Below are 25,450 nucleotides of genomic sequence, written 5' to 3'. Positions count from 1 at the left end.
TATGCCTCCCCAATATATAATTTCAGACTCTTCAATTCTGCCCCATCCCCATCAATAACACAAGTTAACATTGTGCCCACCTGCATGCCACAGAGGCGTACTCCGATGGAGGCTGAGGTGCTTTGCTGGCACTTGCGGATTTGCATGACCTTCTTCTCCTCGGACACGTTGTCACCGTGCTGCCGCGTGCCCATCTTCAGGTCCAGCACGCACGGAACCGCGTGACGCCACGTCAGGTTCTCCAGCAGGATGAATTCTGGGAAGGGGTCCTGAGTCAAGGAGCCTCTGGTTACAGGAGAATCACATCATATTCCTAATGCACCTGGTTGGAGACTTAACTCTCCGCTAATGTAGTAGGAAGACCTGAATCCCTATCAGCAGACACTAATTCATCAGATGGACCGGACACCAATCCATCTTGAGCCTTTCCTCACATCAATACACTTCACTTACAAATACACAGATGTCACAAGTGGATTATCTGTGAGATTGTAAAGCTACTTTGGGCACAAGATTCTGCAGATTGAAGAAATAGGCAGTAGCACACAGTAATACGTTTAGGTACAGTTCATGGACAAACTTTGCAGGCAGGTGCAGGATGGCCTGATGTTCAAAGTGGTTGTTCCACGCTGAAAGGATACTGTACTGGTTGTGGTGCTTGGCGTTCTCCTTCATCCTCTGCAGGTGTTTTTGTTGGAGTTTGAGTCTCCAGGGGTTGTGTTGGATGGCGTTTCTGCTTCCCAAAGGCACCTCCTCCTGCTGCAGCCACTCCAACACCTCCCCCTCGGGCTTATGACTGGGGGAAATAGGAAGAGAGGGGAGTCAGGAGGGGTGGAGAGCATCAAGCTTACATTCTAGAACCTACAATGTGTCTCAACATACAGGTAACAGGTAACTTCCAAAATAAAGGAAAATGTGCGATACAAAGTATCTTGAAAGCAGGTGCTTCCACACAGGCATGGTTCCTGAGTATATTAAGCAATTAACTTCCCCATCATGGGCGGCTGGTAGCCTAGTGGTTAGAACGTTGGACTAGTAACCGAAAGGTTGCAAGATCGAATCCCAAAGCTGACAAGGTGAAAATCTGTCGTTCTGCCCCTGAACAAGGCAGTTAACCCACTGTTTGTTCTTAACTGACTTGCCTAGTTAAATAAGGGTAAAATAAACATGTTTATGGTCATGTATAAAAATGCCCAGTTGCTCATTATTTTGACTAGAAGAGATCTCGGTGACTTTAAAAGAGGGGTCTTAAATGAGCATTGGGGTTTTAAAGTGTGTATTTGTCTCAGTCACCAGTTAACCTGTATGTCTCTTTATTGGTGTATCTCTGTAACAGTGTTTCAGTTGCATCCGTCTCTCTCTCTCGTCTCTCACCTCTTGTCCTTGTCTTTGCGTGAGTCCAGCAGACTCTGGGCAGACAGCTGCTTGATGCCCCACTGGAGCATCTTGCTGTTGGGCTCGCCATTGACCGATGGGTCTATATTCTCCAGGTCCCCCACCCCAGAGTCACTTTGCAGGGGATACGCTATGAGACACAGGTTGCCCTCCTCATCCTCCTCAAAATTCACAGATACCACACCTGAGGGACAGAGAGAGACAAAAAGGAAGAAGAAAAACCGGTAAGACATCAAACTCGTAGAAATAGCAAAGCAATGGTTATTTTGATTCTCTCTCTCTGTAATACTGTATTTGAATTCCCAAGCAGGAAATAGAATAAACTGGGAAGTATTTTTCTGGGCAATTCCACGGTAACAGAATTGCGCTGAGACTAAGATTTTTCACTTAAAATATATGCCAAACAAAAACCATTGACTTCAAAGTTAAACAAACCATACAACTCACAAGGACTACTTTTAACACTTTACACTGAAGACTTTACAAAAACACGTTTACTGGAAGAACTGTGCAGATTCAACGTTTGGTCACAGAATTCCGGTAAATCTCCCTCAGTTTTTTGTGACCACGTTCTCCAAAAACTCTGAATGTCATTCTCTTCATGGTGATGTTTCCTAAATAGGTACACAAAGGTATAAATATGCATAATCCTCCTTTGCATATTTGGGTATTATTCTACACACTATTTGGGTATAGCTCTGCCCCCAAACTAGAACAAATTTGTTTCGGCTGGACCAAATCATAAACCAGGTTTCCATCCAACCTTTTTATGCAAGCAAAGTACATGTCGGATAAAAAATGTCACGACAGGCCTGGTGGAAACAGCAAATTTGTGGGTGGGATCTTTTTCTGTCGGTAAAATGAATGATGCGAGAAATGATGGTGGAAATATTATATTGATATAATAACCATAATATCAAAGTAAACGTGGAGTCACACGATATTGTGTGGTCCTCCCACTATGACTTTGGGAAAGCATGCAGTTTATTAGGCTACAGATTAAATAAGATATGTGTTGAAAGTGCACAGTGACGAGCTTGACGCTCCTTTCCAATAAATATCGAGGGTCTTATTCTGATGATCGACGCGTGGCTGCCGTTTGACAAATATAAATAATCTCGTACTCATCATGTAGGTAGCCTGCCCGCAATGTATCTGTGAGCTGTTGTCTAGAGCACACGGCCAAGACCAGAGATTCACTATATAAACGCAACATTTCCTCTGACAAAACTATCAGTGGAGTTTAAATTCAATGGAAACCCATTGTATTTTTTATTCGGTACATGTGAATGTAACCGCAAAAGATATTTATATGTGCACTACGTCATCACATAACGACTGTTATCTGCAACAAGTCAATTTGTTTGAAACATCTCTGGTGGGAAAATGTGCATATTGTTTTTGTGGATTTTAGAATATCAAAATCAGTCACCAATTGGATGGAAACCTTGCTAGTAGAGTCTATGTTTCACAAGTTTGGACATCAAAGTACAGCACAGTAGAGCTCAGTAGAGTATCCAGTACAGTATAGTTCTGTACCGTAGAGTACAATACATTGTACTGTCCTCTACTCGTGTGTTCTACTGAACTCTACAATACTGTACTGAACTCTAATTTTTCTTTACTGTACTCTAATGTGCTGTACTGTCCAAACTTGTGAACCAAATTGTGGTTCGTAACTATTATGATTTCCCATTGTAGCCAATTCAATTGCAGAGATTCCGTTACCGATTGTTTCAAAAATTTGTAGTTATCACTTAACAATTCATGAACAAAATTGATATCAGTAAAATCACAATAACTAGTTGCTAGATCTACCTTTACTTGTTACTTCCGCGAACTTTCATTATCCTCCCTCCTCATGAGAGAGACCAAATTAGATATGTGGGTTTACTTATTTACTTATTCCAATTTTTGGGGATGGAAAATAGCATATTTTTTTTTATATATATGTCTTAATCTAAAAAAGATATAGTCTTAGCTTTCATTTGATATGACACTATGAACTTCACATATTGGTGCTCAATGATCCTTTTACATGCAAATGACTGTCTCTTACCCCCAACCCTTCTTACTCTCCTGCCTTTCTAAAGTTCCAGAGCTGGCTGCCCTGGTGTCTCTCAACCTGATAGAGATCAAAGGACCTGGACAACTCCATAACAAACATACACACAGATCTCCCAACTCGGATCTTGAGCAAGCGAGAGAGAAAGAGCAATGGAGATATGGGGCTTGGGGGAATCAAATTGAGGCTGTGTCTATCTGGAAATCTTGTTTATATTTGTGTACAGTATGCTGTTGTGTAAACACACACACACTCCCAATATTATACTATCAATCATGCAGAAAAGGAAAGTCACTCCGAACACAAACCACCAAAGCTCGAGCAGATGCAATCAAAAATGCTATTGATTTGAATTGATTTAAACTGGTTTATCAAACCATTATAGCAGTAATATTATTAAACAGTAGACGACAGAGCAACATTTTTAAAAACATCTTAAACACACCATAGAGTACCAACAAACACAAATCATGTAAACCTATGCATATTGCCTTACTACAACTTGTGCAATAAGAGAACAGAACAGCAGCATGCACAGTTTGCAGTCTCTGTAGATGGACCAGATGGATGAAGTGAAAGCCTATTTCAGCCACTCAATCTCTCACGCCATTCTACCCATCCCGCAAGTGCATCATTCTAACCCCCCTCTCTCATGAGTCATGCCCCACCCTACCCTATCCAGAATCATCCCACTTCTCTCACCCAGCCACCCCACCTCTCTGTGGGGATGTATAGGACACAACAGCTGCAAATATTAACATGGAAAGGTACTGTAGCTCAAAGGGAAGATTGAAGATAGAAAAGGGAGATACAGACTGGGATGAATTGGATCTCCTCTTCCTTGTGTACACACACAGGTTCACCTTTCACTTGTCTGTCAGGGACTAAAGACAAACAGCTGCAGTGAACCATAACACAGTGTTAGATAACCCACTGTTAAAGGGCTAGACAGTGGAGGGGAGACGCAGCACTTGTGGTCGAAGGGGAGAGTTAACCAGATTCGGAGGACTTTAGGACCCTGCAGGTCCACACTGCATTCTGAATCTCAAGCCTTAGATACTGATGTCATGGTATGACAGATTCACCCCTCTCCTGTTAGAATGCATATTTGTGTGTGTGTGCAACTAAACCTGTCTTCAGTTAATGCATACTATACTACATTCTACCTGCTCTGCATGCTCTCTGGGCAGAGAAACACAGCTCCAACCTGTTTCTGTGTGACTGCACAAAGGGGCAGGGCAGGACACCCTGGTGGTGCTCCAATGCTACAGCGCCCTCCTGTGGCCAGGTCCAATAGCACCTGCTACCACACAGCATCCTGGCTGGCCTGCAAAGTCCTACCCTGGGCCTTGGAGAATTTACAAAACCCACCTGATCCTTCTGTGGAGGGGCACAGTCAGACTTCCTGAAAACACCCTAAAACCGTGGGCTTACATGGACTGTGAATAATGAAAATTGCATAGAAAGAAATGCATGCACCTGCCCTCTTTTCCAACCGCCTTCCATACCAATCAAGAGATAGTGAGAGAGAGGATGGAATATGGAAAAAGAGAGAGAACACAGCAGCACAACATTAGCCCAGTCACACAGTAGATGGATGCGGTGGAGGTTGGGGTTAGGAAAAGGAAAGGGGGATGCATTCAACTGAAATGTGTCTTCCGGGGTAGTCTCTTACCTCTGTACTGGGGGGTGAACTTCCTCATGGCGCTGGGTAGGCTCTTGTAGAACTGGTGCTCTCGGGGGATGAGGGGCTTGCAGATAGTCTGCTCCCCGAAACGCAGCACGCAGCAGTGGCCCCCCACCTGGTGCATGAAGGGCTCAAGCGGGACCCCTTTCTCCAGATAGTGTTGTAGCTGCTGCGTCTGCTGCTGCTTGGCCTGCATGGTCTGAGCCTCCATGACCGGACTCATCCTCCACTGACCCTGAGTACTGCGACGCCACATGCATTAGTCTCCCTCCTCAGGGGGACAGTGCAGCAGGGCCGCAACGGGACAGTCGGACAACCACACGCAGGCCGCTGGGTATGATGATGTTGTTGTCATTTATTTTGATCCCTCCTTTTCTTTGGTTCCCTCAGAGGAGGCTGTGATTATCTCTCCTCTGTGCAGGAGGGATTTTGCAAGACAAAAACAAAGAGGGAAGTAGGAAGAGAGAGAAATATCATCTCGGCGTTTGTTGATCTTAAATCCCTTTTTTCCTCCTGGCCTTAGAAAGTAGGTGGCAGAGATGTGTAGGAACAGACAGTCCTTTGTGTCCTGAGGTTAAAAGGAAGGTTTGCACAGCTGCTTCTGCTTTCCAGAGTCTGGTCTGCCTGACTCCACTGAAACCCTCCTGACACTGACAGCCTGCACTTGCTCTGACTGGTAACTCTCACAAGCACAAACACAGACCCGCCCACTCAGCCCACTTCCACCAATCACAAGCAGGAGCAGGTTGTTGGGTGGTAACCCTTCGAGGGAAGAGAGCGTGCAAACAAAGAGGGATGGAGGGGGCTTGGGGAGGGGAGAGAGAAAAAAGGAAAGAAGCAGAAAAACAGAGTCTGAGGAGGGATGAGCTGAACTGAACTCAGCTATTTCTCTCTGTGTAACAGACGTGTTTTAACCTTAACAACCTCACACAACAAACTGCATTTCCTCATTCAGACCAACAACTGAGAGGGTGAGACTGGTGATAAAATAATGCAGAACCAGTGCCCACATATTGGCTACTGCCATTTGACATTCGCAAAGACAGAATGCCACAAACACACTCGTAAACACAGTAACAATGAGTTTTCAATCAGAGAAATAACCTTGAGAGCAACAGAATGTTGATTATGGAACAAACAGCGGTCTGGTATGATGTAAATAACGGTATCCGTTAAGGTGAAGGTAGTCTTGAGGGCAAAATAGAACATGGAATAAAACAGTGTTGTTCTCGTCCAGTTTACTCTGCAGATAAACTGTCAACATTGCCTCAGCTACTAGCTAGGCATAACATGCTAACTGGGGGCCCTGTACAGCAGAAAGAGTCCGTGGATAGAAAGGGAGCAACAGAAAGAGAGGAGATGGGGTTCTTGTGTTTCCTGAGCTGCAAAATGCGGACTGTAATCCTTCCCTTCTTGAAACAGATTAGCGTAGGCTACCACAAAGGGAGAACATACCAACTCCTCATTCACAGAATGGCCAGTCACTACAGGACAGGTAGGGAGTGTGCGTGTGTGTGTGTGTGTGTCTGGCCCAGTGGCAGAGGAGAAGATTTACACTGGCTTGTTCTCCTGAGACCACAGGCAGCAGCAGCAATCCCCAAATCTCTCTAACCCAGCCTCCTGGAACACTCCAGGGAGGAAATGGGCCACAGGAAGAAAGAAAAGGAACTAAAACACACAGACAAACAGAGGCTGACGCCACAGGGCACAAAGGGACTATCAGGTAGGCATTAACTCCTTGCCACCCTCATTGGCACCACACACCCACTGCCTCAGACACACGCATTACCCAACACTGATATAGCAATACGTCTGACACTCTGGCCATGTCTTGACCATTCATCTCTGACCTGAACATTGGTCAATATCCATGCCAATGGTAGCCTATTGCCAGAAGACATGCTGACTTTGGCCTAAACTTTGCAGACACTTCTACGACTTTAGGGAGGGGCACAGGAATGTCAGAGAGGAAGAGAGAGGGGCCTGTAACCTTGCTATAGAGCAGTAAAGCAAGGTTGTTGGCCGTTAGTGAGGTGGGTAGAGCATTAAACAGCGTGTTCCTGAAGTATGTGCCAGAGGGACACAGAGACACAGAGATCCCCTGACAGACCAGGCCATAGGCTGAGAACCAATAAGAGCAGCGGGACAGTCCTTTTCACCTCCACACATCTCCATAAAACGCACACACAGAGATGTCAGACACAGTCCCAAATGACACGTCTTGCCAATAATCATTTACATTTACATTTAAGTCATTTAGCAGACGCTCTTATCCAGAGCGACTTACAAATTGGATATGTCTGACTTCCTGGCAAATAACATTCTCACAATAATAGTTATTGCCAGCACTGAAGAGAAGTGCACTTTGGCCTGAACTTGAGAGACTTGCAAGACTTTAGGCAGTGCTACAACAATGGACCCATTTTTGAGGGAAATATCCCCAGGAGTGGTGGGGCAGTATAGCATGCGGTGGGTGAAAGGTGGGTAAGGTTTGTTTCATGCCCACGTCATGCCAGGGCAAGGTCAGTTCCAGGCATTAGATACATAAGCGAACTCAGTCTGGGTCTCAACTTACTGTTGAGAGTAAGAAGAGTAGAATACACCAGCTGCAATTTCGAAATTTGGTTGTGCATCAGCAGTTTTCCTCTTGTTATGTCAGTCACTCAATTAGCCATGACAGCTAACAAGTTTTTGATTGGTCAATTAGTCTAGTAGCTAGCCAGCTAAACTTGTACTAATCATGGCTGAATACCGACGGGCACGTGTACAGGGACCTTGACCTCCAGGGGGCCCCCGTTTTGCTGGTGGCACAGAGCTTCTCATTTCTCCTAAGTGGAGATTTTCTCTTTTCTCCCTCAATCACAAGTCCATCTCCTCATTTGAATTCCATACTGTCACAAGCTTAACATTGTTGCCATCTATCGCCCACCAGGTGTCTTTAGAGAGTTCCTCAATGAGCTTGACACCTTGATAAGCTCATTTCCTGATGATGGCCCACTGCTCATCGTACTGGCCGACTTCAACCTCCCGACGTCTGCCTTCGATTAATTTCTTTCCACCTCTTGCTTTCCCCTCCTTGCCTCTTTTGACTTCCCCATTTCCCAGTCCCCTCCCACTCACAAGGCAGGCAAAAGGCTTGACCTCATCTTTACAAGAGGCTGTTCACCTACTAATCTCGCTGCAACCCCCCTCCAGGTCTACTACTTTGTTTCCTTTTCTGTCTCACTCTCCTCCAACCCTACCCACTCAGACCCTACACAATGGTCATGCGTCATCTCAGTCTTCGCTGTCTTCGCTCTCTCTCTCCCACTACTCTCTTCTATTATCTCTCCTTCTCCTTCTCCCTTCTGTCTCCTGATTCTGCCTCCTCGACCCTACTCTCCTCCCTTTCCGCATCCCATGACTCGCACTGTCCCCTTTCCTCCCGGAAGGCTCTGCCCTCCCCTCCTGCTCCGCGGCTGAGTGACTCATTGTGAGCTTACAGAACAGGGCTGCGGGCAGCTGAAAATGGAGGAAAACTACATTTATGGAGGACCTATCATCCTTTCACTTCCTCCTCTCTACCTTCTCTTCCTCTATATCCGCTGCTAAAGCCACTTTCTATCACTCTAAATGTCAAGATTCTGCCTAAAACCTAGTAAACTATTTTCCAACTTCTACTCGCTCCTTAAACCTCCACCACCTCGCTCCTCACTTTGAAAAGAAAGTTGACAACATCCACCCACACAACTCCCCTACCCATTGACCTCTTTCTCCCCTCTCTATCCAGATAGAATCCTGCGACTAGTGAGGTCCGTCCGCCCAACAACCTGCCCACTCGACCCCATCCCTTCCTCCCTTCTTCAGACCATCTCTGGAGACCCTCTCCCATTCTTCACTTCCCTCATCAACTCATTCTGACCACCGGCTGCGTTCCCTCTGACTTCAAAACTGCCAGAGTCGCTCCCCTCCTCAAGAAACCAACAATCAACCCTTCTGACATCAAAAACTACAGACCGGTATCTCTTCTTTCTTTTCTTTCCAAAACACTTGAGTGTGCTGTCTCTGACCAACTCTCTCGCTATCCCTTTCAGAATGATCTTCTTGACCCTAACCAGTCATGCTTCAATACGGGTCACTGAACCAAGACGGCTCTCCTCTGTGTCATGGAGGCTCTGCCAAAGCTGACTCTCTCTCCTCTGACCTCATCCTCATAGACATTGTGAACCATCAGATCCTCTTCTCCAGCCTCTCAGAGCTGGTCGTCGCAGGCTCTGCTCACTATTGGATTGTGTCTTACCTGGCAGGCAGTTCCTACCAGGTGCCTTGGAGAGGATCTGTGTCTGCATCAAGTACTCTCACGAAACGCTGTCCCTCAGGACTCGGTTCTAGGCCCTCTCCTCTTCTCTCTATACACCAAGTCCCCTCGGCGCCATCATATGGTTTCTCCTAATTGCTACTACTTTGCTCCTTCCCCCCTTCTGACACCCAGGTGGCGACACGCATCTCTGCGTGCCTGGAAGATATTTCAGCTCGGATGTCGGCCCACCACCTCAAAAAAACATTCAAGAAACGTTAAAGAAATGTTTTTTAAACGACCATACCAAAACTGCCCGCTCCAAGACCTTGGCATCAGGGTTGACAACTCCACAGTGTCACCCTACCAGAGTGCAAATAACCTTGGCGTGACCCTGGACAACACCCTGACGTTCGCTGAAAATATCCAAGCAGTGTCTCACTCCTGCAGGTTCATGCTCTACAACAGTGCTCACCAACCATTTCTGAGTCAAGATCACTTTCAGTCAAAATGCAAGCCGAGATCTACCTCTTAGATTTTTTATTTCTATATGACTTAAACTTAAGCAACATGAATCTACTAAAAATAGTTCTGTAGCAATGAATTGCCTGGCCAATGTTGTTCTTCTCAGACTATTTTGAAATTATATTTAAAATATAAGGTACATAATCACACTGGTAATAGATCATTTGTTGTATTACTTGTGAGGCACAGCTGAATGAGCATAATAATTAGCTTTTTATTATTTTACTCCACTGGGGAGAGGGAGATACTGTAGCAGCGGTAAGACTGTCACTGTCCCGCCACTCTCCCTCCCTCCTCTGAGAAAAGGGGACACAGACTTCCAGTTGCATTACTTCTGCCTCATGCACCATTTCATGTCGAGATAAAGTTAAATATTACTCAATATAAAAAAAGAGACAAGCCGCTAATAATAACAACAACGCAAGTTGATCAAAATTCATTGCAGCTGCAGTGCTTGCAGTAGCGTGAGTGGAAGTAGGGAGAATGCACATTTTATGGCTTATAAAAGTGTTGAACAAAGTGTTGAAAGTGCTGAATAACAACTTACCAATGAACTTACTCATAAAAACAGCAGCGCCTTGCTGTATTTTTTGAGTCTCTCTCTAGTCATGGTTTTAAAAGTTTTTAAATCTCACAGTATCAACTTTGCTGTGCGCCCAAGGCTTCTTTTTACAGTCTATGGCTCGAGGAAATTGTGCCGACGTGGTGATCTGAGCTATCTGATTGGCCGGCGGTAGGCCCGTAGGTGCACTTGTTTTCTCTCTGGGCCTGCCGGGTAGGCGGAGTTCTACCTTAAGACAAAATGGTTCAAAATGGGAACGCGTTGCCTTCCCGGTGCTACGGCTGCTGAATCACGTGCACCTACCACCCCCTTTCTCGTTGTTTTTTTTACAGAACTGTTTGGTTGGTGACCACTGCTCTACAACATCCGCAGAGTACGACCCTACCTCACACAGGAAGCGGTACAGGTCCTAATCCAGGCACCTGTCATAGCCCTTCTGGACTGCTGCAACTTGCTGTTGGCTGGGCTCCCCGCTTGCCGCAGCCCGCCTTATGTTCAACCTTCCAAGTTCTCCCGTGTCACCCCACTACTCTGCACACTCCACTGGCTAGCTCACATCCACTACACTACCATGGTACTTCCCTACAGAGCAGCAAGAGGAACTGTCCCGCCCTACCTTCAGGCTATGCTCAAACCCTACACTCCCAACCTGACTACTCCGTTCTGCCACCACTGGTGTCTTGGCCCTCCCACCCCTATGGGGGGGCAGCTCCCGCTCAGCCTAGTCAAAGCTCTTTTCTGTCCTGGCACCCCAGTGGCGGAATCAGCTTACCCCTGAAGCTAGGACAGCAGAGTCCTACATCTGAAATCTAAAATAATCCCCCCCTCCAAAATATCAAATTGGCTTTCGTGAATTAACACTCACTTGACTTCCCCCCCTAGCACTAGCTACTAGCACTGACTTTGCTGATAACTACTTTATTGAAGAAAAATAAACTTTGACTGAGATATATGGTTGTCCCACCTATCTTAAGGAATGTCCTAATTGTAAGTCACTCTGGATAAGAGCGTCTGCTAAATGACTAAAATGTGAATGTAAAATGTTAATCATTCTCACTCAGATATCATATTAACATGGCATAAGTCGTGGTAAAATGTGTAGAAGAAAACTTGCTTTAAAACAGGCAAGAATGTCCCCATGGGAAATGTGTAGAATTTAAAAAGTACATTTTTCTCTCCGACATAAAGAGAGGAGACGCTAAAATGTTTTGCCTGCGAGGTGGGAGGCCCTCCAACCAAATCTCTCATAGGGCCCCCAAAAGGTTAGGGCTGGCCCTAGGCCAGGGGCACAGGCAAATTGGGCAGAGCAGAGCAGAGGAGGAACTGGAAGGGAGCTAATATGCAGGTGCTGAGTAACTTCAGACAGGAGAGGAGCTACTGTAGTAAACCTAGAGAGCAGCCTAGGGCTGCTCACATACAAGCAAGTTAACACTGTAGGCTAAATGCACCCATCAATCACAGTCACACACATCCCTCTGCAAAGGAAGGCAGGACTGAGCTTGACTCCACAACAACATCCTAGGCTATTTGCATATCTCTAGGAATTTGTGTTAGGCCTATCTTTTAAGTGCTTTAGAAGAGATTTAGAATGGAATCGATAGACTACAGGTTTAGTAGGTGTCTATGGCATCCCTAATATGACAATAACCCAGACTGACTGTACACAAGGACACACACACACAACAAACACAAACAAACACACACAGAACACCTCTGCTGGCCTGTCTTTTCCCCTCTCTCTGGGCTGGTGCATGGAGAAAGGCTCAGCTTGCTCACTTCAGTTTCAGCCTATTCCCCAGACAGACAGATCAGTTCAGATCCGAAACATGCACACTATTTACACACTAACCAGGTTTCCACCATTTCATGCGGATTAATTACCTGACGCATGAAAAAAGTCACGACCGGGCTGATGGAAACAGGAAATGCCGGTACAATTTTAACAATGTTTGACATGGTGAGATCTTTCTGTGTCGGTAAAATGTATTATGCGAGGAATGGCGATGGAAAGTCCTTTATGCACAAATACTGATATAATAACCATCATATCAAAGTAAACGTGAAGTCACGTGATGACATGTTGTGTGGTCCTCTCACTACAACTTGGAAAAGCATGCAAGTTATGATGAACTTCACAGGGTGGTGAAAGTGTAAGGTGATGAGCTTGATGCTCCTTTACAATAAATATCGAGGGTCTTATTCTGGTGACATGATGATTGATAATTAGCTGCCATTTGACTAATCAAAATAATCTCACTGTTATCAACAATAATTTCATCATGTAGGTAGCCTACCCGCACTGTATCTGCCAGCTGTTGGCTAGAGCACACGTGAAAGGACCAGAGTGGGCTCATTTGCTATATAACACAACAGTTTTTGTGATAAAACCATCAGTAGAGTTGAAAATGCGATGGAAACCCATTTCACTTAAAAAATATATTTGGTACATGGGAATGTATGCACAAAAGTTATTTTTATGTGCACTACGTCATCATGGACGGGATTTTAGCTGCAATGAGTTTATTTGATGGAAACTCATTTCTGGTGGAATTTTTTGTGCATATGTAACAGTATAACTTTATGGCGTCCCCTCGCCCCAACACGGGCGCGAACCAGGGACCCTCTGCACACATCAACAACTGACACCCACGAAGCGTCGTTACCCATCGCTCCACAAAAGCCGCAGCCCTTGCAGAGCAAGGGGCAACACTACTTCTAGGTTTCAAAGCAAGTGACGTAACTGATTGAAACGCTACTAGCGCGTACCCGCTAACTAGCTAGCCATTTCACATCCGTTACACTCACCCCCCTTTCAACCTCCTCCTTTTCCGCAGCAACCAGTGATCCGGGTCAACAGCATCAATGTAACAGTATAACTTTATGGCGTCCCCTCGCCCCAACACGGGCGCGAACCAGGGACCCTCTGTACACATCAACAACTGACACCCACGAAGCGTCGTTACCCATCCCTCCACAAAAGCCGCGGCCCTTGCAGAGCAAGGGGCAACACTACTTCTAGGTTTCAGAGCAAGTGACGTAACTGATTGAAACGCTACTAGCGCGTACCCACTAACTAGCTAGCCATTTCACATCCGTTACACTTATTTTATAATATTTACATAGAAACACAGAAAATCTAGCTAATGACACTAAGTAGGGTCAGAATGCTTTATCTTTTGAATGTACAGTACCAACATTCTCTGTGCACGCTTAGAAACATGAACGGGCTACACACACTCACAGACGCTAAAGTTAACGTGAGAGGTAAAAGGTCCATAAACCAGAGTGCAACAGGTGTGACATTAGATCACTTCAGCCTACCTGACACAGCTGCATCACCTTGGCTACAGTCCACACACACTCATTCAAAAACACCACACACAGATGCATCCATCCTCTAAAAACTGTCCACGGCATGGATGGAATATTATCTTACTCACTCTGGAGATGGCAAGTTGCCAAAAGCGATGGCAACCTATTTGACTCACTTCTGAGGGCATCATGCCAAGGCTGGAGGCAAGCAGGAACTTAAAATCCCTCCCTAAATTGACTGAATCTAAATGGAATTCACCCCAACCCTGGATTTCTACAACACATCCGAAACCTTATCTCAACCAGTGTCCCAGCCTCCCTGGGGCCCATCCAAAGCCCCTGTTAATGTATTTTAATCTGAGCCACTGCAGTAGGTGAGTAACTCAGCACTCTGACACAGATTGATTAGGAAGTGCCAAACACAGTGCAACCAGGACAATAAAGCAGAGGGGCAGATATGCAGGTTGTGACCTTGTTAAGTAACAGCAGTGACACTGTGACAGAGTGTCAGTGATGAGGTCACTGAGGAGGAGTCCCACCCATCCTGGACCAGCCCATCTGGTTCCAGTCCAACAGCCTTTTCCTGTTCCTACCCTGACGTCATATACTGCAGGTAACCAGGAGAGCAGCATTACTGGCTTCAGCTAAGGCTATCTGGAATAGAGGACATACACCTCACTGTTCTTTGGAAGCAGTCCTAGGACCAAAATGTACTGAAAATCAGTGCCCTTCTCACAAGTTTGTTGATGACATTTTCTGAAGGTTTGGACATTTCTCACTCAAGAAGAGCACCTGAACACACTGATCAATGGTGTGTGTGCGACAGAGCCTTTTGTCACTAGGGGTGAATGGGTGTTGGCTCAACACCCCACTACCTGTGTCCAGTCAGTGTCCAGGAACCCAGAGAGCAGAATCTGTTCATAACAAGGCCAAGATCACAGGGATCTAGCCTAGCTGTCAAATGGGAGGATGATTTGTTTGTGTTTGAATGTTGAATCATGCTATTTCCATACAGTGGCCAGGGATGTTCAGCCTCAGAGCGTCTTTGGAAATTAAGGCCTTATCCACAGCATAGCCTGAGCCAGCAGGTCAATAGGATCGTCCTCTGTGGAGAGGCACAATGTGTGTGGACTGGAAGTGGGTGTGTAAGAGAACTTTGAGAATGTCAAGGAGTCCATTAGGATTAAACCAGGTGTCTCTTTCCTGACACCAGGGCATAGCTATTCAAAGGTTTCGTCAAGTTGGTGTACGTGTAGGCCTATGTTTGTCTGTGTGTCTGTCTGTGTACGAGCCTTCCTGAGATTTTCTCACCCAGAGCAGAGTGACGATCTCGTCTGACCAGACGTGCACATGCCTTTTGGTCTTGGCTCATCAACAATAAATAAACCCTCTCAATCATACACCTCTCACCTTAAATATCAGCAGTCACGCAGCTAAACACATGCTATTACAAAGTCTGAGAGGCCTGAGCGCTGACACAAACAAAGAAATGCCACCAACACTGACCAAAACATCCCATCTATTCACATAGCCCAGGATGGTCTCTCCTTAAGGCCCATGCACAATAAATACATGCACTTCACATTATCCTGCATGCATGTTGGGTCCTTAGTGCATGACCAGAAAAGGAGAGGCAGCAGTACAAGTAGCCTATCGACCCACCTACCTGAACCGGACTGCTCTGTATGACAGATAGTGACAGGACTAGTCTCAGGTAAACCAAAGGAAACCAACATGGAGAAGTGAAAGGTTTAAAAAGGGAAAAAGGGGCGATTAGTCTACTTCTCTGGAGAGAGGGAGAGGGAGAGAGAGAGGGAGAGGGAGAGAGAGAGAGAGAGAGAGAGGGAGAGGGAGAGGGAGAGAGAGAGGGAGAGGGAGAGAGAGAGGGCGTTTCACGTGGACAACTTGTCTGGACAGCCTACTTGAGAGAAACTCAAGATTGGCTTTTAAAGTTTCACTTGGAAATATGATCATTATTAAAATAGGATATTTGATCTTTACAGGGTGACTGAGGGCTGGAATCTGCTGTCTCACCCTGGAAACGTAATACTTACTGTAAATTAAGATCCTACACGCACAGACACGCACACACACAACGACACAACTAAAAGTAGCCAGACTTCTGACAGTTGAATAGAATATTGAGAAGCAGCAGTTGTCATTGGTGGTCTGATGTAGGGGGCGGGGTCTATTAGGTTCCTGCAAGTTCATGTTGATAATAATCAGTGAGAAGTGCATAATAAGTGTAGTGTGTGTGTGTGTTTTTAAAATAAGTATGATGCAGGCAGTGGATAGTTATTTGGGCAGTAGCACAGTGTATTTTGGTGTCATGACCAACAATTTGTCCCATGGCTCTGCAGTGCTTGTGTGCACGTGAGGGAGAATGTGACGCGTGTCTGCAGATCACAGAGAAACTCCTACCTGTCCTCTAATGTACCCCCCGCCCAAAACTATTTCCATCTGCATGCTGAATCACTATCACCCTCTCTCTGTTCCTATCCTCTCCACTCATGCTACCCCACATAATAAAATACTACAGTTTACTATAGAATACTACAGTACTTACAACAGAATTCTGTAGTAAACTGTAGCATACTGTAGAATACTATACACTGTAGTATCCCTCGATCGTGTGTATGCAGTGCTTAGTATAGAATTGTGTAGTATACTGTAGAATACTATAGCAAATACTACAGTATTATGCACACAAAAAAACACGTCAGTAAATAATACAGTATGTCCCCAAAAATACTACAGTAAATACTACAGACAGCAAAGACACTACAGTAAATACTATAGTATATACTGCTATTTTAACTACATCATTTATACTATAGTTTATACTATAGAATACTACAGTATTCACTGTCAGTCTGCAAAAACACTACAGTGAATACTATAGTATTTCAAACATAGTATACCCTATAGTATTTTTCATGTGAGACTGCTTGGGCATTCTGTATAGAGTGCTGTAGAAAGGAAGAGCAGTGTCTGTGATGGATTGAAAGAATACAGACAGGGTGTCTGTCTGGCTGGCTGCTGAGGTGAGCTAGCCAGAAAGTGGATTGGGTGACTGGTCCGATGATGACCCCTGAGTGGGTGCTGATGGGGAACCTGGGCCTGGTCCAATGAATAGGCTACACCTGAGACCCACAGCGGAGATAGTGACAAAGCAGAGCACAATGGAAAAGTACTGCAGCCTGAGCCACACAACACCGTGATCTGACACACACATTCGGTACACACACACACACACACACACACACACACACACACACACACACACACACACACACACACACACACACACACACACACACACACACACACACACACACACACACACACACACACACACACACACACACACACACACACACACAGAAACAACCTGCTTACAGGCAGCTCAACAACTACAGATAAATACATAGAGAAGACACACAGAATGTGAAAATATGTGCAAAGCAAACAACATACTACAAGTAGACTAGGCAACAGATTCAGATCAGAACAGCTAGGAGATGTGCATTTTGCACAGACAGTTCCACATCGAAAACTAATCGAGAAAATAAGGTCTATGCCAATGAGTGGGGAGCTGGAATATGGTCAGCATGGGAGTGTGTCAGACTGATGATGAGAGCGTGAAGAGTAGGTCCAGTAATTTCTAGGCTTTTCTTTCTACCATTATCACGCTCCCACTCAATCCAACCCCTCTGTCCCCATTTAACCCCTTTACAATCCTACATCACTACTTGTACTTCCCTGCTTGCGCAATCTGAGACAAACTCCCCTTGATGCCCCAAATCCCTTAATGCTCTTCAACAGGCCACTCCCAAACAAAACTGCCTTCTATTTATAGTCACCAAAACAAGGAAAACTCCAAACCACACCTAATGCCTGCTCAGCTGTACAGAGAGCGAGAGAGAGAACTCCCTCACAGTGTCTATGTCTCTGCCTGAAGCAGCCTGGGTTGCTTTCCTCCAGAGTCCTCCTGACCCCTGACCCCTGACCGCACATGCTGCCCGTCCCAGATGTCAACTTAGACAACACTTGCTCAGTGTGCCCAGTGGCAACAGGAACAGTGTGTTCCACACACACACACACACACACACACACACACACACACACACACACACACACACACACACACACACACACACACACACACACACACGCACACACCATCAGCAAAAAAAACAAATCACATCCAAAGTAACGATGGGAACTAATTCTCTGGGTGTTCTGCTGCACGCGATCCCCAGCTGGAGAGAACAGGAGGGATCAGCCTGGCCCTGCCATAGCAAAATGGAAGAAGTGGAGCGAGAGAGAGAAAGACACACTAACCCAGCCACTGTGCTAGCCCAATGTATGTTATAAAAACCCATTGAAAATGAGATCCCAGGTTCAATATAATAGTTCAACAAAAGTGTGTCAGATTTGAATTAGAGTATTAGGGCACCAGAGGGAGAAAAGGTAGAGTAGGGTACGGTAGGGTGGGGTAGAGGGACAAATGTAGTTGGCACCATCATAACCAGTTTTTTTTGTGTGTGTGTGTAACGAACAGCTGACTAAAGATGTGACGGCCGGGCATTCGTGTGGTTGAGTCCATTTCTGACATGGACTCTTAACAACATTATGAAACTTTGTTGCTCAAACAAACAAGTCTTCAGTTGCCTTGGTAACAGCCCCAAAATGCAGCAGCACACAGAAATAAAATGTATTATTATATTTCAATGGTAGCACATGCAGTCAGAAGCACAAGATAATGTGCGTAAAAGTTATTACTCTAACAGTTACTACGGTGACCACGGTCATTTGGCAGGCCAATTACCGTCATTGAAAAGTCCATGACCTTCACAGCCCTACACTCTACCTTACAAAGAAGTCTGCAACGACTCGGCTGTTACTGCGAAACGGAGCCATTCTCTGTGCCCTCTCAAGGACAAATACCAGGGCCTACATCCCACCCTCCCTCTCTCTCCCATTCACTCAATCTAACCGACTTCCCTGGCACAACAGTCTCTTCATGGTTGTGCCACTTACTGTAGCAAACCATGCTTCTCAACAACTAGGCTAAGAGCTGCAGGCCAGGAAAACAAAAGAGCAAAAGTTAGGCTATATATATGCTTCATGCACTTGACAAGACACCAACACACACTTTCCATGACAGTGACCAAATGACTGACTGTGTGTGACCAACGAAGGGCACGATGGCACTTCATAGGTCACACACAGGCAGTTGGACTGGGGGAGGTATTACTTTTCCTGGCAGTGTCACTCCTCGTCTTAGGTTTGATGGTGCACAAATAAAGCCATGGTGTCCCTCCAGAAGGGCTTTTAGTCTCCCCAGTCTCCTCTCTCCTCTCACTCTCAGGGGGCAGGGAAACCCCCCCTCCTGTGCTGGCAGAAGAGTGAATATGTGTACTTTAGAGAATATCCAATATGGCTCCGTTGTCAGTTCTGATTTAGTATGATCCACACCGTCCTAGAATAGGCCCATCTAGCCTAAAGAGAATCCCTCCACTCTATTACAGCTTTTGTCTCATCAAACAATCTGTCCATCACTAGTAGTCAGTGCACAAGAGTGTACAAGACTTGAGTTTTGGTAGTATATTCATTTGGATTATGTTGACTCTACCTAACATAGAAATAGGGAGAGATCTCCATCTCTAAACATCGGATTCAATCTTATCTATTAAAGGAGAGTAGTTGATTTTATAGGCCTATATTCGGATGATTATTCCCTATTGGAATTTGGCCTCCAGGTATGGAGGTATGGTGACCTCTAAGGCCAGAGGTCACCATAAAGCAGGTCTTAGTAACTGATATCTAGGCCCTTGAGCCATAAAATCGGCCATGTGTGTCCTTAAGCAATTAAGATGTTTCAAATGTATAGTCTATTAATTCCCTAGGTCTCAGCCTTGATTTAATGTTTTGACCCAGGGAAGGATGAGACAACAAACAGATAAGAGGAGTATTTAGGTCTGCAATCCCCGCTAGAAGGGGAGAGATTTGCTGCGAACCGCTTAGAGGAACGTGTCCGTCTTCCCATATGCATATATCTTTCTATGTTTGTCTATGTCTATTAAACCTTGAAATATAGAAGTTGTTCGCCTTATATTTTGCGTCGAGCATTTCTCCACACCGTGACCAGTTTTCAATTCCTAACAGTATCAACACACCCAGGTATTTCATATGCGTCTTTGTCCATTTCCACTGAAATCTACTTTCCAAGCTTGAAAAGTCATAATTAGTCATTCACTTTGAATCCTGATACAGCACCATGTGTCCAACAGTTGAAAAATAATTGATAGAGAATGTTCTGGTTTAGATGAGGTCAAATGTCATCTGCATACAATGATATCATGTGTGTTTCTCCACCAATCTCAATTCCAAAGATTGAGCAATGGAAAGCTTTTTAAGGATATCTGATCATGTCCACATAACAGCTTGGCTACATATAAATGAGTGTGTGAGCAGGGCCATCTAAGGACAAATGAGTGTGTGTATGTGTGTGTAAATTCATCCTGACAATGTCTCTGCCTTCTTCAACCTGTTACTACGGGTCTAACCCTTGCTCTGCCCACCTCCAAGTATGTTCCCAACACACTCAACCCCAGTAATTACAGTGCCAGCGGGACAGGAGTGTGTAAGTAATCAGAGCCCAAACTTCAGAGGGATCTCATATTAACACGAGAAGAGTGACTCACAGTGTGACGCTGCGAGTCTGTTAGAGTGGAGTTAAGGGGATGACCAGGGGGTTGCCAAGGGGTAGAGAAGGAATTAAGGATATGTAACCTACCAGCCAACTCTGCAACGTCCCTATCGACATACGAAAGTGCTGCTGTGTGTTTCGTTCCCTCTCATGTCACAGAGTAGAATAAATTCACACAGCTGAGACGTCCAGGAGCAGTGGTGCCTCTAGACAACCCCTGCAGTAATAAAAGAACAAAACAACATGCCTTTGGTTGAGAGGAGCAAAACCAATCTTTACTTTATTTAGGACCCACATGGCAAGATTAGCCCCAGTGTGTGTGTGTTCCATCATCAGAGACAAAGTATCAAATTAATGACTATTAAAAAACTGCCATGAAAGATGTGAGGCAGCAATTCCAATGCCACCAACACAACTAATCAGAACATAGCCTAAGGGGAATTTCACGGTAACGGAATTACGCTGATTGTATTTGTCACATGCACTGAATACAACAGGTGTAGGTAGACCTTACCGTGAAATGCTTACTTACAAGCCCTTAAATCAACAATACAGTTCAAGAAATAGAGTTAAGAAAATATAAGTTAAAAAATAAAATAACATCAAAAAGTAACACAAGAAAATTACATAACAATAAAAAGGCTATATACAGGGGGTAAAGTTTGGGGGGGTTGTCAATGTAAATAGTCCGGGTGGCCATTTGATTAATTGTTCAGCAGTCTTATGGCTTGGGGGTAGACGCTGTTAAGGAGCCTTATGGTCGTAGACTTGGCTGTTTAATCAGCTTCTTGATATGCCACACCTGTCAGGTAGATGGATTATCTTGGCAAAGTTGAAATGCTCACTAACACATTTCTGCATAACATTTTTTGTGCATCTGGAAAATTTCTGGGATCTTTTATTTCAGCTCATGAAACATGGGACCAATATTCTACATGCATTTATATTTCTGTTCAGTATAGTAGCCTAATTTTTCCTCTGTTTGATGCCTGTGGCTGTCCATTGTGCTGTCCATGGAGCTGAAAGGACAGAAAATGTTGCATTGTAGGTATGTGTGTACTTTCTCACAGATTATATAACTTGTGTTGTTGCTCTGGTGGTCAATTAAATTGAAATTAGGGCTGTTGCAGTGACCGTATTACCGGCAGTCATGAGTCATAACCACAAATTCCACATGACCATTGAGTCACGGTAATCTCCTCCTATGCACTCGGTACATGAACGACGCTGACGCATCAGAAATGCACTTTGGTACATAATTGGTCTAGCCTAATCTCCTAAATTAAACAAACTCTATTAATCGTCTATAAGTGGGGACTGTATTATTATGCATACTGGATGGACTGGTTACCTTATGCTACACTCCAAACTTTCTATCCATGAGTCTGGTATAGAACGTAGGCCTATAGGCCTAGGCGATGCTGTTAGTTCATTGACTGTGCAGGGCGGCTTGCAGAGTATAGTTATAACCTACAATTATAGTGAATTTGTATTTCATTTTGAATAGCCTAGTAATGGGGCATTCTTTATATTTTCATAATGAATGGGCTGACATTACCTTTAGCTACAGAATATCTCACCACCTTGCGTTTCCATCTCCTCCTCCTTCATTCCTTTCTCCAGTTTGCAGAGAGAAGGGCTGTCAACAGTTTAATTCATGAAATATATTTTGTTGTGAAAACATGTTACTATCGATGTTCCCAAACAGATTTCACTTGTTTTCCCAAATTAAGCATTGGGTAGCTTTCGGAACAGGGTTGGAGAGCCCGTGGCATACAGAGTTTGGGCAGAATATCAACTGTCGTGTAGCGAGAGACTGCTCCTCAAACAGTGGTTAATGCATGGAGTGAAATACATGTTCTTATAAGCACAGACATTTCTATACGCAATCCCGTGTGAAAGCAGTTTTAATGGTTCCACTAAAAAGAGGAGGATCCCAGCTGCTACTATATTTATTTCTCAGCTGCTAATATTAAGCACATTCGCCAAAACCGGAGTAGCCTACCCAGCATGATTGAAAAATGACAGTGTCAAATGCTGCAGACATGTCCAAGATGATGAGGATGGCAATGTTTCCAGCATCAGCAGCACAGAGGTCGTTCACTACCTTTACCAAGGCAGTTTCAGTGCTATGCATAGCCCGTCTGGAGCGATTTGAAAAGTTCATGAGAGGTGATGTGTTGTTGGATTTGTGATGCTACCACTTTAGTGAGGAAGGGAGGGGGTTGAGTTTGGTCTGTAGTTGGTGAGGAGCTCAGGGTCCAGGCCCTATTTCTTCAGAATGGGAGATAGCCGCTGTTTTCCATGGAGTAGGAACAGGGTCAGATGTGAGGGATGCATTTACAATCGTGACCACCAGGGGGCAGAGAACAGGGAGGCATGCCTTAACTATGGCAGTGGGCATGGGGTCAACGGAGCAGGTTGTGGTTTTGAATTTAGAAAATAGTTCAGTGATGGTGGTTTCCTTGACAAGGGAGAAGGCATTAAGTCTGTTCTCAGGTGGTGAGTCAGGCAGTCCTGGGGGGCAGGGCCGGCCCTGGGCTTAAGCAATATAAGGGGTCGCTTAGGGCCCCCGGCCGCTAGGGGGTCCTCAACCCCCCAATTTGCTTTAAAACCACAACATTTTCCCTATGCCTCAAGGTAAAATGGAAAGAATTGCAGGAAATGTACAACAACAAAAAAATATTCTCTCTGCCGTCAAGGGGTCCACCAAATCGGACATAGGGTCCCCAAAAAGCTAGGGCCGGCTGTGCTGGGGGGAGAGGGGGTCAGATGAAGTGTCAGACTGTTGCACCTGTTGGTAGATAGTTTTCTGGCCAGGAGGCTGTCACAGAGGTCAGTGTCTGTCTGTCTGTCTGAGTCTTTCACCAATTTACCTATTGCAGCTTTATCACCAACTTTTTTGGCCTTGAATGCAATGTATTGATTTATGCAATCCTGATGCAATCCTATCAGTCAATATCCTTGACACTTATTGCATTCAATGCAATGTATTGACTTCTATATGTCAATATCCAGTCTGTGGAGGTGGGAGAGGAGAGAGAGATCAAAGGAAGGGGAAGGGGTGGAAAGAAGGAGGGAGAGAGAGAAGGGGAGAGAGGGGGGAGATTGACGGAGGGAGGGGAGAAGAGAGGAGGGAGAGAGAAAGCGACAGGGGGATAGGGAAAAAGAGGAGAGGAAAATAGGAGAGAGGGGGGGAGAGTGGAGGGGGTAAAAGAAGGGGGATGGAGATAGAAGTGAAGGGGGGATAAAGAGGAGGTAGAAAGACAGAGGTAGGCAAAGAAAGTGAGAGAATGGAGAGGGAGAGAGAGACAGAGAGAGAGAAAGAAAGAGAGAAGGTTGACACTCTTCTTTTCCCATTTACTACAATGTATTGACATAAACATCATCTGTTGTTTTCTTTTCGCAAAAACTTCACAGAATGACGTTTTCCTATGATACCATGTTGCGGCCAGCCCAGTTTAGGTTCAGATCAGAACAAATTAGGCTATTATTTGCCAGGTTTGTCATTAGCCTAGTGAGTGCTTCCTATATCAAATCGTGGTCACCTAAGCAAGCTGAGGCGGTTCTGCATTATAGATGTTTGTTCTGGAGAGAGACAAGGTCAGTCTTTGAAACCAGACACATGCTGTTACCTCTGTGACTCAAAGCCTACAACACCAACAGAGACAAGAGAACTCTCTTATTACACACACACGCGCACACAGTGCTTTGAAGGTTAAATGGAAAAACTACAGACCTAACGTTGAACTTAACCGAAGGAACACATTTGCACACAAGCTACACAAACTCTTGAGTGTTGAAAAATGTCAAACATGTCAAACACAATGTCAAACATTGTATGTACCTAACTGTATGTAAACTTCCGACTTCAACTGTATCTACCAGTAAATGCTAACTAAGGCAACAATGGGCATGCAACCTAAGAATTGAAAAGCTTTAGTCCGAAGTGTTGGTTAATAGGTAATTTGTGAAATGTTGGTTAGTAGGCTATCTGTGATGCGCAATTGTCATCATGCCCTGTTTCCATCAGGGGCGTAGACATGGATGGACCTGAGTGGACAGAGGCCCACCCACTGGGGAGCCAGGCCCTGACAGTCCCACCCAATCAGATTGATGTGGTTTAAGCATTGTTGTAATCTGAAAGCATCACATTTTTTTTCTATTTAAAAAAAAGTGTGATTTTGAGAGTGAAAATCTTAAAAACCTACAGGAAATCTAGTATTTTTTTACACAGGGAGCCTTTCCTTCGCTGGGCGGGCTGTTTGGCAACTTTTTGACAACATCCCGTCTTCAAGAGAGCGAGAGTTGCACCCCTTCTGAAAAAACCTACACTCGATCCCTCCGATGTCAACAACTACAGACCAGTATCCCTTCTTTCTTTTCTCTCCAAAACTCTTGAACGTGCCGTCCTTGGCCAGCTCTCCCGCTATCTCTCTCAGAATGACCTTCTTGATCCAAATCAGTCAGGTTTCAAGACTAGTCATTCAACTGAGACTGCTCTTCTCTGTATCACGGAGGCGCTCCGCACTGCTAAAGCTAACTCTCTCTCCTCTGCTCTCATCCTTCTAGACCTATCGGCTGCCTTCGATACTGTGAACCATCAGATCCTCCTCTCCACCCTCTCCGAGTTGGGCATCTCCGGCGCGGCCCACGCTTGGATTGCGTCCTACCTGACAGGTCGCTCCTACCAGGTGGCGTGGCGAGAATCTGTCTCCTCACCACGTGCTCTCACCACTGGTGTCCCCCAGGGCTCTGTTCTAGGCCCTCTCCTATTCTCGCTATACACCAAGTCACTTGGCTCTGTCATAACCTCACATGGTCTCTCCTATCATTGCTATGCAGACGACACACAACTAATCTTCTCCTTTCCCCCTTCTGATGACCAGGTGGCGAATCGCATCTCTGCATGT

The 25,450-nt window shown here is 45.2% G+C and overlaps 1 protein-coding gene across 7 annotated transcripts in view; it reads right to left on the bottom strand.

Moving 5' to 3' along the window:
* Positions 1-25,450, bottom strand: part of LOC139536568 (inositol hexakisphosphate kinase 2-like) — a 37,791-nt gene that overhangs the window by 3,164 nt on the left and 9,177 nt on the right. For 4 of the 7 annotated variants that reach the window (XM_071337203.1, XM_071337197.1, XM_071337199.1 and 1 more), the window contains exons 5-9: positions 20,625-20,754; positions 5,136-5,560; positions 1,375-1,579; positions 642-796; positions 81-256 (exon numbers count right to left, since the gene is read on the bottom strand). In XM_071337203.1, coding sequence (XP_071193304.1) covers positions 81-256; positions 642-796; positions 1,375-1,579; positions 5,136-5,403 — 804 coding nt within the window. In that variant the 5' untranslated portion in view covers positions 5,404-5,560; positions 20,625-20,754. The remainder of the gene's footprint in view (positions 1-80; positions 257-641; positions 797-1,374; positions 1,580-5,135; positions 5,561-20,624; positions 20,755-25,450) is intronic. The other 3 variants (XM_071337201.1, XM_071337202.1, XM_071337198.1) reach the window with 2 other exon arrangements.

Source organism: Salvelinus alpinus, chromosome 12 (genome assembly GCF_045679555.1).
Source record: "Salvelinus alpinus chromosome 12, SLU_Salpinus.1, whole genome shotgun sequence".
NCBI lineage: Eukaryota > Metazoa > Chordata > Actinopteri > Salmoniformes > Salmonidae > Salvelinus > Salvelinus alpinus.
Note: the sequence above shows the minus strand (reverse complement) of the source record. Positions and strands in the feature narration are given on the sequence as shown.